The sequence below is a fragment of the Anastrepha obliqua genome, chromosome 2 (assembly GCF_027943255.1).
Source record: "Anastrepha obliqua isolate idAnaObli1 chromosome 2, idAnaObli1_1.0, whole genome shotgun sequence".
NCBI classification, from domain to species: domain Eukaryota; kingdom Metazoa; phylum Arthropoda; class Insecta; order Diptera; family Tephritidae; genus Anastrepha; species Anastrepha obliqua.
The window spans coordinates 116,884,743-116,901,462 of record NC_072893.1 but is presented as its reverse complement, the minus strand read 5'-3'; the positions used below and the strand labels follow the sequence as shown (position 1 = coordinate 116,901,462).

The 16,720-nt window shown below is 32.9% G+C and overlaps 1 protein-coding gene across 1 annotated transcript in view; it reads left to right on the top strand.

Moving 5' to 3' along the window:
* Positions 1 to 16,720, top strand: part of LOC129238377 (uncharacterized) — a 125,284-nt gene that overhangs the window by 22,160 nt on the left and 86,404 nt on the right. The window contains exon 3 of the mRNA XM_054873403.1: positions 16,471 to 16,668. Within this exon, the coding sequence (XP_054729378.1) occupies positions 16,471 to 16,668 (198 nt within the window). The remainder of the gene's footprint in view (positions 1 to 16,470; positions 16,669 to 16,720) is intronic.

Genomic DNA, 16,720 nt, shown 5'->3' with positions numbered 1-16,720 from the left:
GTTGGTAGCGAGGATGTCGCAACAGAAGTGCGGAAGTGCTAGTTGGATTCTGAATGAATCACTACTTTATCCAAACAGCCAACCAACCAACAAGTATGAAGCAGAACTTTGCTTGTAAGGCTCGAGGTCTCTAGCTTTTTTTCTTTTCCAGAATTAAGCCACAGTAAAAACCTTAGTTTTTTTTCGATTTAATAGTTTTATTTTAGAAAATAATTTCTTAATACTCTGTAACTTCTCCTAATGGACACCTCTAAAAATTTTTTTCTATACAAAATCTTATGTATCGGAAAAAGTTACCCTCTTTTGAGTGGATACCTCTCTTGGACGGAAAGAAGCTGATTGACGATGAGTGTCCGCTATGAGTGTCCGCTACTTCTATCTATTCTTCTATTTGGAAATAAACGACTCCATCAAAGAATAGGAAGCTGCACCTTTTTTCATTTTACATATTTTTTCATATTATTTTATATTACTTTGAAATAGTATTTAGCCCAGTCTCTGATATTTAGAATATAGAATCCTTATCAGAACTTAGACATATTTCATTAAAAAAAATGCATGGAAAAAAATTCTAACAAATTACTATTTCTTCCGCCTAGCACCGCCTGGTCTTTTGTTTTGGATACGCTATTCAGTCCAAACACTCATGACCAGCAATTTCACAAAATAGAATTTGTGCTGTCCGTAGGCGTCTAGTCGCTCGCATATCATTGGAAAAAAGAAGCAAAACAAACTTCAAATTTCTACCCGATATTTGAACCACTTCAAACTTGCAGTTTTCATAACAAAATGCCATGGGTTATAAAACTGCATACTCGAAGTTTTTCGAAAAATGTTGATGCAATTTTTTCATTAATTCTTTTTTAAATTTTCACAAAGTTTGAAGGTTTCGGTTTATATGGTTTTTGTCCGAGAATGAACTAAATTTGCATACAAAAATTAAATAACAAACAAATAAATAGTTCAAATTTGTCAATAAGTCCATGTGCTACAGTTATTTAGCCCAGTCCATGTACATCGAATAATTTTACCAGCGTCGACTAAATAGAGTAGGATATGACAACGAGAAATTTGAGTAACCCAGAGGTCTCTAAGAAAGTAGTTCAATCAATTGTACAATAATAAAATAAAATAATTCAAGTTCGCAGTCAAACTTGCTTGCAATATATCGTATATATCAGGTCAGTCCATAAGTTCGTGCGTATTTTACCCATAATTTCACTTTTGTACGATTTTTGCATACAAAATATTATTCGCGGAATATAACGGAACTATTTATATTTTCTTTGATATATTGTGCATTCAACAAGTGATTTGAATCGCGGATAGAAGCACGTGTTGTTAAAAATAAAATGGAATCTTCGAACGCGTATAAGAGGCATATTTTTTTTTTTTTATACAAGTGGCAAAAATGCAACAACTGCTTCTGCAGTGTTTATACACTGTTCACGGAGAGGATCCCGTGAGTGTAAGGACTGCGCAAAAGTGGTTTGCAAATTCCGAAGTGGTAACTGCGACGTGGAGGATGCCCCGCGCGCTGGTCGTCCTGAAGTCTTTAACTCCGTAGCCTTGCTCGAACTCGTGGAAACTGAGCCAAATTTGATAGTCGATATGATAGCTCAGAGGGTAAATTCATCGCATGGAACAGTTCACCTACATCTGGTTTAGTTGAGAAAGGTTTCAAAGCTGGGAAAATGGGTTCCGCATAGACTTTCCGTCGCCAACCTTCAGCAGAGAGTGAATGTGTATTCTCAGCTGCTGCAACGGCTTGAAAATGAAAGTTTTTTTAACCGTATCGTTACTGGTGATGAAAAATGGGTCCTTTACAATAATCCTGTTCGCAAACGCTAATGGTTAGATAAACAAGAAGCGACCCCTAGAGTTCGCCTTCACCCCAAGAAGATTCTCCTGCCTATTTGATGTGATATGGCCGGTATTGTTTATTATTATTATTATTATTTTATTATTCCCATCAGCTATCAAACCTGAATGAGGCGCTTAAAAAAATCGACCGTCTTTAGTGAAGAGACGCACAGTTTTGTTTCACCACGACAACGCAAGACCTCATAATGCCGCATCTACCATACTCTCCGGATATTGCACCTTGATATTATCACCTTTTCCGTGGACTTCAATCCCATATGAGTAACAAGAACTACTCCTCAAAAGAAGCTATAAAAAGGGATATCGAAGCGTATTTTGGCTCCAAGGACAACAAATTTTTTGAGCAGGGAATTAAAAATTAGCCTAAACGTTGGAAAGACATTAGAAATAATGAAGGAAAATTTATTATTGATTAATAAATACTTTAAACATATTTTTTATTAATTTTAAAACCACCTTTAAAAAACGCACGAACTTATGGACTGACCTTATACAAGGGTTTGTCCAGTATCGACCACATCGGCTTAAATATTTAATTCTAGCAACGCTAGGCACTCATAAAAAATGTATCACTCAATCCACGGATGATTTCGTGTTTGGTCTGTCACGCTAAAGGTATTCGAATTTTTTATATAAATTATACGTAATTAATTTCCAAACTTTTTTTTAGAAATTATCCATTTCCTATTTTTTTTTATAAATTATAATATAATTAATTTCCTCAGCGTCTATTGCAAAATCGCATACAAACGAGGTAATAGTAAAATTACTCATACGCCCCGTCCCACGAGGTTTCATATTGCATGCCACGCACTCTGGTAAATCGGCAAATACCTATTATTTAAATCCATTGATTAAATTATTAATCGCTACAATTAGTGAAACAGAGCAAAATACTTGTTGTGCTACACAACAACAACAAATTAAAAATATGGGCTTCCTATCTAACTAATCAATGCAGCAAAGCCATGCAATGCATTTTGCGCAAATTTTGAATTGTATTCATAAAAGCCATGAAGCGGGTAAATATTTCGTGGCCATCCATCCCAAAGTCCGATGTAATTCTATTATTTATGGAATTTATTATTTTTACGCATAGCGATCTATTAAAATTTTCCGCTCTACGCTCCGTTGGGTAATTAATTTTACTTGATGTATAAATAATTAATTTTAGATTAGTAAACGCGCCACAATATTATGAGCCACAATAAAATTTTTGAACTCAACTGGGTATTGCTTATTAACATTAAATATTTTCTTAACATTCGAGCTTCCATGAATTGGGCTATCACTGATTTTGGCGAACAATATTAACAAATATTTGCAGCTTGCGGCTGCTGGACTCAAAGTATTGTTAATTACTGCAGTAGTGCAATGAAATATTAAATAATATTAAACAGTGTTGCCAGCTAATACATTTAGAATAAAAATTAGAGAGATTAATTTTGTAAAATGAATTTTTACTGTAAACTCCAGATTACAATTTCGTATTTTTATGTTTCCATTTCGATATAATTTTCTAAAATTTCCACCTAATAATTTTAAAATAAGCTTAAAATAAACAAATCTAAAATTCAGGCAAATTACAATTAAATCTTTGAATTGTATTATAAATACTTGTAGGGTAGACATATAATAAATGTACAAAAACTTAATAACAAAAATATTTTAAGCAAAAAATTGGATAATTTAGTCCACTGATTTTTTTATTTCTATTTCTATATAACTTTTTAGGGTTGCCACCTAATAATTTTATATAAAGAACAACTAAATTCAGGCAAATTGTAAATACTTTTAGGGTTGCCAACTAATAAATTTACAAAAAGGCTAACAAACTCAAGCACATTGATAATATTTTTCGATTCCCAGCTAATAAATTTTCAAAACAATTGAGAAAAAAAATAAATTAGATTTTCGTACACTTTTGTTGGTGTCAAGCCCCTACTATACTTTGGTCAAGCAATTTTTATATTTCCATTTTCAAATAATTTTCTAGCGTTGCCGCCTTAAAGTTATAATTTTACCAGAAAGTTGAAATAATCAGTACTGTAATTTGGTCAAAAAATTTTCGCTAATTAATTTCGAAATATTTTTCAAGGGTTGAAATCTCAAAGTTTTGCAAAGATTTTGCACAAGAACCTGCATGTGTTCATTGTGGTATTGTATATTTTTCTAGGATTGTCACTAAACATTTTTCAAAAATGCTCCAGAAAAAATTGAATAAAAGTTTGGCAAAATGACTTTCACATGTTCTTTTTCATACGGTTTTTTGGGGTTGCCGTTTAATCATTTTAAAATAATGTTAAAACCTTTTACACCAAAACTTTGGTTAATTCTTTTTTTCACTTTGAAAGAATTTTGCCAGAGTTTGACAGGCATTTTTATATTGTATATTTCACTAGGGTTGCCTAATAAAAGGTTGTCTAATAAAAGCGCAATAAAATTGAAATAGGCAATACTGTAATTTCGATAATCCAATGATTTTGCGATAATAAAATCCAATAATTTGTTCAGCAGCTGGAAAAGCTTCGCAAAAAGTGAAACAGTCTGCGAAGTTTCTTGGGTTCGCACAAAAATGTAAAGCCAAACAGAAGAAAATAAATGGACTGCGTTTGAATAATTAATATTTACCGGGTATCCTATTGGACTGCAATGGTCATCCAGTTACCTATTTAATAAGCAAACTAACTTCAGATTCTTATAATTATATTTTTTTGGCAGGAATAAACTTTTAGTGGTACAACTTTTTAATGCCATTAATTTAACGGTCAGAAACTTTTTATATAATATTAAAGGAAACCAGCTAACAAACCAACAAATTTTAGAGCATAACTGCTCAAACTATCCACGAATCGTCAAAATTCGTTCTAATCTGCAATTACACCACTAATACTCGCTCTGTTTATATTAAGTTGTTGTTTGTAAAACTGTTAATTTGTCAAGTCTTTACACAGCATAAGTGCAGGCGACAGCCTCTGCATACCAATGCCATTTTATGGGGACGTAAAGTCGGCTAACTAAGTTTGCGACAAATGAGTTGCCAATATGCGTTGCCACATACACCCACAACTGCGTGTTTGTTTGTGGTGAAACGAAGCGAAAATTATCTGCAGTGAAAAGCCAAGCTATTAAGCACACATTCTATGTAGTTCATGAATTTTGATTTGGTGGAAGAAGTCGCACTAGGTCGAGACGGCCTAGAATGTGACTAGTTGCAAGATGAACATTCATGTAAAACAAATATTTGTTGAAACTTTCCAGCACACATTCTAGATCATACAGTAGTATTTGCTGGAAGAAATCGTACTAGTTCGAGACGGACTAGTAGGTGACTAGTTGCAAGCGAACCATTCATGCAAAACAAATATTATTTTTTTTGTAATTCAATGGTATTCGGTGGAAGAAATCGTACTAGTTCGAAACGGACTAGAGTTGGACTAATTACAAGAGGCCCATTCATGCAAAACAAGTATTATTTTTTCTATAATTCAAACCGATGAGGACACACGAAATGAGGATTAAATGAATAAAAATGTTCATGAGGTCAATCAGCTAATTTTTTGGCCATTCTGAATTAATTTATGATCAGGTATAAAACTGGTGCTTGAGTTCATTAACTGGAATAATGTTGAGGAATGATCTGAAAATTGGCATTTCGCAGTACTTTTCCAAGTAAATGTATCAGTTGTTTACATTGATAAAAAATAGAAAACGTACTAGTTTAACTGCAAAACCATCAGGTTTGACTTTAGGGTTATTGATGTATGCCAATGTGGTGGAACTGTGATAGTTGATGTCTCATGACTGCTTGTCAGCAATAACTAATCCCAATGAACTACTATACTATGTATATGCTTCCAATTGTTGACTTATTTTGCGGCATCTGGGCAACCTAAAGTGTACAGCGTGGCATTGATAATCGCGTTTACGTGTGCCAATGTGAGTGCCTGTTCATGTTTAATGCCTATCCATTGCCACTAGCACTTCACTAGAATTTATTGCGCCTTAATCGAATTATCACTTCATATTATTAGGCAGGCGAAGGCCAGCCATGACAATAGAGCAGAAGGACTTCCTGCTTGTCAAGGGACGCCAACAAAGTAAATGTGACTGGTGGCCTGTTTGCGACCAAACAGAGTTGCTTTATGCGCCAATTAATTGTTTGCTGTTCATTGTATTTATTTTTTTTTTATCTAGCAAATTAGTATCAATAGCATCGTTCAACAATTTCCTTAGTTGCCTCTACTTTTCAGACGTCTCTTAACTCCAGCTAATTCGCTGGGGGCCACAGTACTAGCAACGACTCCGAGCACTGACCAAGTAATTTAATTTTAACTTAATTTGTATTATTTTCTAATTTGTACATCCGCCCTTTGTCATCATCCTGATATCTATCGGGTAATTTTTTCGCTTGCTCATTTTTTTTTCTCTTTTATTTAATTTATTTTTTTTGTGTACTTTGTTGCCCGCCAGCATATCATGTCACTTCCTGCCGTCCTTCATATTGAAGCTTCATTTCGCTTACGATCACCTTCTCATCTCTCATTTCGTTTAACGCGCTCCTCTACTCCCTGCTTCTTTGTCTTCTTGCACACACACACACAAACAAGCCCTTACAAGTACTTTGTTTACATAATTTGTGGAAGCTATTTAGGTTTGCGGCGCTTAATTGATATTAATTGAGAGTTGTAATGCTATTAAAATGTGACTTAATTGAGTGCATATGTGTGTGTTTTGGTATTTTATAGCTCATAGACAACCACTCATGCACATGATATTCGTTCACATAAGTATTTGTGGGGCAGAAAGTTCACTGAGTATTACCAGAATGAGAGTTATGAATGTGAATGGAAGAGCGGCGAAGAAACGTTGAAGTTAACAAATTTTGAAGTGAATAAATAAAAGTCTCAATTTCGGAATATATATTGCCCTTTTTCATTATTATAACTTGAGATGTAGGCGCATAAGGGATTAGCGACTCGAAGCGGCTTTTGTATATCAGTAACACTGGATACTCCTTAGCTGTTTTGAAGCCAAATTTCTAATAAATAAAGAGTCAGCTATGTAAAATTTTAATCAAAACTATTTATAATTTCAATTTCAACTCGATTGGGTATTTTTTGATAACTTTTCATAACCTTTTAACTTTACAACTTTCATAAACTGGGTTAACACAGATTGTGGGGAATACTAAACATAAATAAATAATCTAACTTACGGCTTAAGGAGCGCAAGCATTGGGTTCTAAATAATGATATTTACTAAAATTTTAATAGAAAATAATTTTAGATAGAGTTGCCATCTAATAATTTTACAAAAAAAAATTTTAATATGTAACAAAATTTCAATAACGTTATTTTGGTATTTTTCTAAAACGGTCGTCTAATAGTTTTACAATAAAGTTAGGAAAAAATATATAAGTAATAAAATGTGACCGTAAGAGTGATAGTAGTAATAGTGACATGATTTCCGTATATACTCACACGTATAATTTCTGCTCAGAAAGTTTTTCAGAGTTGCCATTAATATTTTTTTATAAAATTAAAAAAATAAATACCATAATTCCGATCAAATGTTTTTCACATTTCCTGCTTGGAAATTTGTCCAGGGTTGCCATTCATATTTTTTAATAAAATTAAAATAATAAATACAATAATTCTAAGTAGGCGCTCCTAATATTTTCGGCTTAGAAATTTTTCAGGGTTGCCATTAATATTTGTTTATAAAACTGAATAATACTTTCTTTTTAATATTTCTGCTTGGAAGTTTTTCCGGGGTTGCTATTAATATTTTTTTATAAAAGTAAAATAATCAATCAGCCGTTTTTGATATTTTCTGTTTAAGAATTTTTCTAGAGTTACCATTAACATTATTTTATTTCGCAACTAAAATAATAAATACCATAATCCTGATCAGACGTTTTTCATATTTTCTGCTTATACATTTTTTCAGGGTTGCCATTAATATTTTTTTTATAAAGTTAAAATAATAAATACCATAGTTCTAATCAGGCGCTTCTCATATTTTCTGCTTAGAAAATTTTCCATGGTTGCCATTAATATTTTGTTTTATTAAATTGAAATAATAAATACTATAATTATGATCAATCCTTTCTCATGTCTTCTGCTTAGATAATATTTCACGCTCAGCAACATGTGATACAGCATGAATCGAAAACACGGACTCCCCTTTAAACTATTTTGTGTGGCCAACAAACCTGAGAAGCTTCTCATTTCACTGTGCCCGCTGTGCCCGACATTTTTTCTACAGTCCCGCGTAGAGCGTTTTTCCTCCACATACGAGTTACTTTGAGAAAAAATTCTGCATTTGTGAGCTTCCAGGAAGCAAACGAGTAGTACAGAGGAGCCTATTCATGCAAGCTCGTTTACATATTCATTACTTGGTATATTCCATTTCAGGAAGGAATAGGAATTGTTGTAGGATCTTCAGAAATTCGCAAGTTCGCTGCCTATTTCTGTCTGGCTAAGCCAGCCAGTGTGTACCCTTTTTTCACACTATCTAGCAATTTGGCGCTCTTCCCACTAACAGAAGGGTACCCACAGCTACGTAATTAACAGTCATTATTTGATTTCAACTGCCGCTTCTCACCTCAAAAGCACTTTAGTCACACCTAAAAAGTGCTTATTTCTGTAAATCACCAAACAATAAATCGAAATTGGAAAATGTCAATGAAAAATTCCATTGGCTACATCTCACTCCCAGTTTGTGAGTGCCTCGAATATTAACGCAAATAGAGTTAAATTGCTAATGGCACGCTTTTAGGCGCTTAAACGAAATTTCACCTAAATATCCATCATTCACAATTGATTTGCGGTTTCCAAACAGGAATGCCCATTTTGTGATAATGACGTGGGTGAGATGACCAGCGCCCGGGAATGTAATAAAGCGAATATACGCACGTGGAGCAACTGCAATGCGCAATCATCATTATCACCGAAATACCTTGCATACTTTTGTGAGCGTAAATTAGCACACATTTCGTACGGTGTGCATACTTAACAGTAATACGAGGAATGTTATTCGAAATTTGTGTTTTTTTTTTGTTTACTTGGATTATTTTGTCACGACTACTCATTTGTTTGTGTGTGTGTTTGTCTTACGATGTGTGGGCTGTATTTGGCTAAAAGTGTAAACATATTTTTATTTACTTTTTTTCAGCTCAACTTCTGTAAAACCACGTATGCTTTTTGTGGCATGCCAATCTTTTATAGCATACCTTTGTGCGCATTTGTACCATTTGCAGTTCCTGAAATTTCTCTTTAACAAATATTTGCTTTGAGAAAAAGTTTTTGCTTTTGTTTTTTTAGCAACACAAATGACTTGTGGCGTTTTTAAATTGATTTAGTTGGAATTTCACTCATAAGTGGGTAGCACTGCAAACTTAGAGGCTGTCAGCCTGGAGGTATGCAAGGCAGAGAGCAGAAGTCTGTAGCTGTGGGAGATGGGATAATACGCCAGCGCCTGTTATTGTTGTAGAAAAGTTACTATATATTTTTCAGATTTGCTTTACATAAACAAACTTTGATGCGCAATGCATTTGTGTGATATGCGTGCGTGTGTGCACACATGCATAATTCCCCAATGCCTTCAAGAAAACATGCTCGCTTGCCTTGTGCACTCATTTCATTCATTTTTGTGTGCTATGCTTGGTTTTTTTTTTTGGTTTTTTGTTGATTCCACTGGAATGCGTTGTTTTCAGGAATTTGCTAGTAAATGAAGGAAAGTGAAATAAATCAATTTTGTGAATGGCACAGCAAAATTTTTACATTTACCCCGTCTGCAAGTGTTGCTTGGGTTTTATTCCCTTATGCATAAAATATGTAAAGGTAAGTTTATTTTTATAAAGTACTGAAAAATTTTTGTTCATTGTGTTCATTTCTTCATCTAAAATACATTTCTTTACAAGCGCAAAAACTGCTGGAGTCAGCATGCAACTTTTACGATTATTTATGATAGCATTTTTTACTTCTGCGATGAACTAAGAAGATATTGTTTAGCACACTTGGTGAATAAATATATACTCTTGCAAAAATTAGAAGCAAAAAAAAAACATTTCCGAAAAAAAAATGTTAAAGGTTCCAGAAAAAGTGCAGAAAGAAAAATATTATTAATATTATTCTATTCTCAGTAGATACTTTCCCAGTGAGAAAAAAAAAACTGTAAGAAAAAATTATGGAAGCATATTGCTATTTATAGTAGATATTGCTATGAAGAAAAAACTCAATATACGCCAGCAATGAAAATTTTTTTAAAATAAATAAAAATTTTATAATAAAAATTCTCTCCCAAAGACAATATTTTACCAACTTGGTTAAACTTTCTATTTTCAACTTACAAAAATTTAATACCGAAAGTTAATATTTTTTTAATTCTTTCAAAAATAATAACAATTCTGAAGAAAAATATTTCACTAATTTATACTAAAAAGCATTAAAATAATTAAATTAAAAATTTATATAATATTTTTTATTTAATTCTGATACAAAAAATTCCCAAAAACAATACTTTACTGATTTTAGCTCAAAACTGTCTGAGTGCCTTCATTTAAAAAAATTAATAAAATTTAGTATCTTGATTTTTCATTAAAAAAAACAAAGAAAAAATAATTTACTAATTTTGACTCAAATCCGTCTGAATGTCAGCATTAGAAAATCTTACCAATTTTTTTTTTTTTTTTTTCAAACAAAAAAATCTCAAAAAACATATTTTTCTATTTCGCCTCAAAACTGTTTGAGTGTTTTTTTCTTAATTTCGATAACAAAAAAATTCAAAAACAAAAGTTTTGCCGATTTGGATCCAAACTGTCCGAGTGCCTGCAATAAAAAAATTTTGCACAATTTTTCTTTCATGATATCTAATAACAAAAACTTCTAAAAAAAGTATTTTACCAGTTTTGGCTCAAAACTTTTTGAATGCCTACATTGGAAAAATTTACAAATTTTTTTCTTGATTTCTGATTTCCAAAAAATCCAAAAAAAAAAATATTTTACTAATTTTGGCTCAAAACTGTCAGCATTAGAAAATCTTACAACATTTTCTTTCTACATTTGAATTTTAAAACGAATTTTTTTCTTGATTTCTGATAACAAAAAAGTCCAAGTCATCTGAGTGCCTGCATTAAAAAACCTACACAATTTTTCTTTCTTGACTTCTAATAACAAAAACATCTAATAAAATATTTTACAAGTTGTGGCTAAAAAATCTTTCAATACCTGCATTAGGAAAATGTACACATTTTTTTCTTGATTTTTTATTTTAAACAAAATTCAAAAAACCAAAATTATTTTACTTATTTGGCTCAAAACTGTCAGTATTAAAAAAATTTAAATTTTTTTGTTTTACTTTTTACGCCACAAAAATAATTTTCGATTGGTTAATTTGGCCACAAACTCCATCAAAAAATAAAAAATTTAAAGGAAAATGTTTTAGTAATTTTAAAAAAAAGTTACATATACATATATTTTTGATTTGTGCAAAAAAATATTTTCTCGTAACGAAAACTGGTTTGAGCGCAACCTCTCTGAATGAGGTGGCATTCAAAAACTTATAATATACAAATTTTTTGGTTTTCGAAAATTTTTGTTTTCGGGAAAAAAAATATCTTACTGATTTAAGCTAAAAACTATCTGAAAATCTGCTTGGAAACATACTAAGGGGGTATTCTGGTCTAGACGCCTTAATTTTAGGTATTTTTAAAACTAAGATAAAAAAAGAAAAACATTTTCAATATCCATTTTTTTATGGTTTTTATTAATATTGGAAAAGTATAAAAAAAAATAAATTAAAAAATCGTGGAATTACAGGCCTGCTAACTGGAAGCTACATAAAAAACGGTGCTCCATGGTTGACATGATTCCAACCCTTGCAGTGATTTAAAACAAACAAATTAAAAATATTCTTCATTAGTTAGGATGTCGCTATCAGACTACGCCAAATCAAAGAAACAAAAACAAAATTCACAAAATGGCGTCAACTTGAAAAAAATGCTTACTCTCTTTTTCACCTTTTCAAATTCTTTAAAAGTACTTCAAACTTAAATTTTTCAAACTCCGAGGCAGGCGCGATAGACAGATGTATAATAAAAAATTCTTATCAAACTGCAAAGCAATCCGTCAAGTAGAACTTGATATCTAATGACTACCATCTCAAAAAGAGTAGTTTTGAGAAAATCGCGTTTGAAGTTTGAGCAACAATTCCAATAGAATAACTTCGATCATAATATTTACTACTCATTCTGGATTAATCGGCGATATATTTCCAGGTGTATATTATAGAAGTATAAAGTATATATATATATGTATAGAATAAATAAAGGTTGTGTGGGATACAAAAGACTTTCCGGAACAAACGAGGCCTCAAATCGTCCGGTAACATCTGCCGTTCATTGTGCAATTCGCTCCACTCGGCCGGCTTAAACGCCACGTCACAAAATCCGCTGTAAAAATTCGTTGAAGGGCATATTTTTGAAAGTCTAAACTTTGAATGTATGCAAAACAAAACATTTTTTTCAAATTTCTAGACCAGAATACCACCTTAAACGTATTTCATTTTCGGAAAAAAATATTCGAAGAAAAAATATATTTATTGAGTTTTGCTATAAAGAATTGTGAATTTTGCAACAACAAAACATTTTTTCAAATTCCTACACCAGAATACCACCTCAAACGTATTTCATTTTCGGAAAAAAATATTCGAAGAAAAAATATTTTTATTGAATTTTGCTACAAGGAAGCAAACTGTCAAACAACATGCGACTATTACTATGTTTGTGGATTGCCGACCAGTACTGGTCCTGTTTTGAAATAACTCTGCATCAGTCAAGACAATCCAACCTAACCTAATTTTATCACTCGCACTTTTCACAAAAATGCAAATTTTTAATATCTCTAATTTTAAATCTTATCTCTTCTTTCATAATTTTTCATTGTGCTACAAACTTTTGCATTTTTTATTCATTTTGTTTTTTTTTCATTATTATTTTCCTTCAAATAAACGCAATGGCATTGAACGCCCTTTGACTAACTAAGTCGTTGGCCTAGCCTTGTTTTGTGTGTCCTTTTCGGTTCTGCTTTCATGAAAGGGTGCATGCCGTCATGTATGCCACGCTGTATGTATGCGTTGTGGCTTCAAATAGGTGCACAAAATATCTGTCCGAAAAACACAAAGCGACAGACGACCACCCACACATGCAGCCATTCAACAGCTTGTCAACACAGTTTGGGTTTCGCTTTGTCGCCTGTCTGTATGCATTTCGCCAAACCACTTCATTAAAATACATATCTCAGCGAGTGTGCGTGTGTGTGTGAGTTTGTGTTTGCGCAAAATTGTGGGCGTTTTGCTGACGAAATTAAAATAATATTAGCACAACTTTAAAGGACTGTTTGACTTGGCGTTTTTTCTTGAATGTCGTTTGGCTTTGAGTCGGTGCAGCCACTGGGAATGCCAAATTGTACAATGTAAATAGCAAATTGACTGTGGTAACTTGTATGCTCAGTAGTAAATTAAATGCTAATCGTATTTATTCAACAAATTTTCCAAACAAATTAAAGTTCATTCGCACTATTTGAGTTGGGCAAATTATTGCTTTTACACAAACACTGAAAGGGATAGTGTGGAAAATTTTGGTGAAATTTGTATGAAATTATTAGCATTTAGTGTAAGAATTTATATAGATTTATAACTAATATCGATCTGTAAACATTTTATAACAAATTTACGGAGCAGTACAGTAGATAGTTGAGTCTGCCAATCGAAACAAGATAAGAGAAGAAACAAAATAAAATTTAGATAAATGTGCCTCTCTAAATGTGCAGTCTCAAAGACTTATTTCAATTTCGGCCCAGTACTACCATTTTGTTCTCATTGCTGAAATTTTTAGTAAACATGAACTTCTAAATTTAGCAACGAAATATTCATTTAATGCAAAATAAAGTCTATCAACTATGGCACAAATTTTATATTTTTTTATAAAATCTTTGTCAAAGGCATTAAAGAAGATATTTAACTAGCAGTCGTTACTTAAGCCAATACTAACAACTTCAAGGCTGCGAAGGCTCTTACTGGGAGTATTAAAATTAACTCTACTAAGAAGGGCAGGAGAATCAGTTTTATCAGAATTAACATCGAGCATAAAGGACTGCACCCAAAGCTATTTGACATACTAAGACAAATGGATATTTCCAACTTGCATTGGAGCAAACAGCGCGCCTTGACTAGAAAATGTTTTAACGAGTAATATTACAATCAAGGATGTATTTATCTCCTCAATATTTACTCGGAAGAAGGTTTGGCATCAGTCAACTAGGGAGTAAAATTCAAAAGCGAACTAATCAATAATATAAGATGTGCCGATGATCCCACAATATTGGCTTACAAAATGAATGGCTTGCAACAACTCGGGCGCGAATAAATTTTTTTCTTCCTATGTTTTCACATATTTTTCAATTAAATGAAGGGTGTTTTTTAAAATTGACTCAATTCAAACCAAAAAACCAAAAAAAGTTGTGCTGGAAAAATATTAAAAAGCGAGGGCATCGGTTCGTTCCTTTAAAAATCGTTTGCTTAATAATAATTTGCCTTTTGATTTAAAAATTAGCATCACACGCACCCCTCGTTGTCTCTTTTTCGGCATATAAATCCATAAATCATGCAAATTTACTCATTAAAGCTCCTTAAGCGGACAGTTAACAGTATAAATTAATTTTCCAATTACTGAATTACTGCTTCATTTAAGATTTCATTAATCATTCCTTGACGTACAAATACATACACAAGCACACATGTATGCCAAAAGCTATGAACCTTGCAATTAAATCTAGTAGATTCGGAACTACTTAACTACCAGTTTGTTTTGCAGCTCGACTAGCTCCAAATAGACTAGTTGTGATCTACTTCTTTACAAGGTTGCTTTGCAGCTCAAATAATTCCAACCATACTATTCTTGAACTGTTTCACTACCTGTTTGCTTTGCAGCTCAACTAGTTCCAAACATACTAGTTCCAAGCATACTAGTTCTGAACTACTTCATTATCAGTTTGGTTTGCAGCTCAACTAGTTCCAAACATACTATTTCAGAACTACTTCACCATCAGTTTTCTTTGCAGCTCAACTACTTTACTACCATTTTGCTTTGCAGCTCAACTAGTACTATATATACTAGTTCTGAAGTACTTACCCACCAGTTTTCTTTGAAACTCAACTAGTTACAAACATACTTGTTCGGCACTACTTAACTAGCAGTTTTCTTTGTAGCCCAACTAGTACTAAGCATACACGTTCTGAACTACTTAACCAGCAGTTTATTTTGACACTCAACTAGTACCAATCATACTAGTTCTAAACTACTACACTACTACTTTACCACTTTGCTTTGCAGCTCAACTAGTGTCAAGCAAACTAGTTCGGAACTACTTACTCACTAGTTTGCTTTGACACTCAACTAGTTACAAACGTACTAGTTCTGAACTACTTAACCACCACTTTGCTTTGCAGCTCAACTAGTGTCAAGCAAACTAGTTCGAAACTACTTAACCACCAGGTAGCGCACCAGAACAACAGGTTATTGGCTCCATCAATATTTATACTCATCTAATTCGCATTGCCTGCATTCTTAAAGTTCGAATAATTCTTAATTTTTCTAAAGAAGTATATTTGCGGAGGTGTATGCAGCTCTAACTGTCTATATTGCAACTAGACCAATTCTAGGCACTCTCCCACTAGTATGACTTTCTCCACTGAATACCTAGACTAAAGTGTAGCATATCTCTACACACACATATAAGTACTGTGATTACTTTAAATATAATATGTAAATGTATTATATTGTACACAAAAGATGTATGGCAAGTGTGCAGAACTTGAGCGAATAATTAAGTGAGTGGATAATGAGGCAATTGAGGTTGTTTGCACAGAGTAGGCAGTGGAGGAGGGGTGAGTGCGTGTTAAATTGCGAAAATGACAATCGTACACCCCTATCACTCGGCCACTCATGCCAAATCGGTTGTTGGTTTAAGTGTATTTTGCGCTGCGACAGGCAATTATTTTTCGCGCTAGCTCTATGCCACTGCAACTGCTGTGACCACTGCCCACTTACGCACGCAAGCATTTCATTGCACGCTGTTCTACTTATAGTATTTATGTACATATTTACTTTTTCGCTATTTCTTTTTATTTTCGCGTAATTAAACATTCTTCGGATTTAATTACAAGCGCATTCAGGGAAGTTCGGGAGCTTTTGTGGCAAAGAGAGAAAAAAATTAAATTTTTATTTATTAAAGTATGGAGCAGACAACGCTAGACGCTTGTAGAATCAACTACAAGAGAAAGTAAAAGAAATTGGAATGATAAAGTAAAAATTTTTATAAATTATTCAGAGTCGTCCCTTACCATAAATTTAAAATGGCTAGGAAAAGTTGATATTATCACAAAACCACACAGGTTTATACTGTAAATTATTTGTGTCTATTTATATTAATTCTCTTCGAAAGAAAATTTATTCATAAATATTTAGTTCCAAGAAATCGCACATTTTCCATTAAACAACATTTCTTTTCTCTCCCCCAGCAGAAGCACCATCAAGGATGATTTAGGCACACAACGCGTGTACAAGAAGACCTCACCAAATTGTGTGCTCACCCTTTATTTGCCAACACGCGAGATCACCCTCTCTGGAAATAATCCAGCCATAGTACACGGCATTATCTATGTGGATCCGAAAGCAATACAGGGTTATCGAGTGTATGCGCAGTTGACATTGACGTTTCGGTGAGTACTGATTATGAATGGGCATAAGCTTTCAGCTTAAATGAGTTTTAAC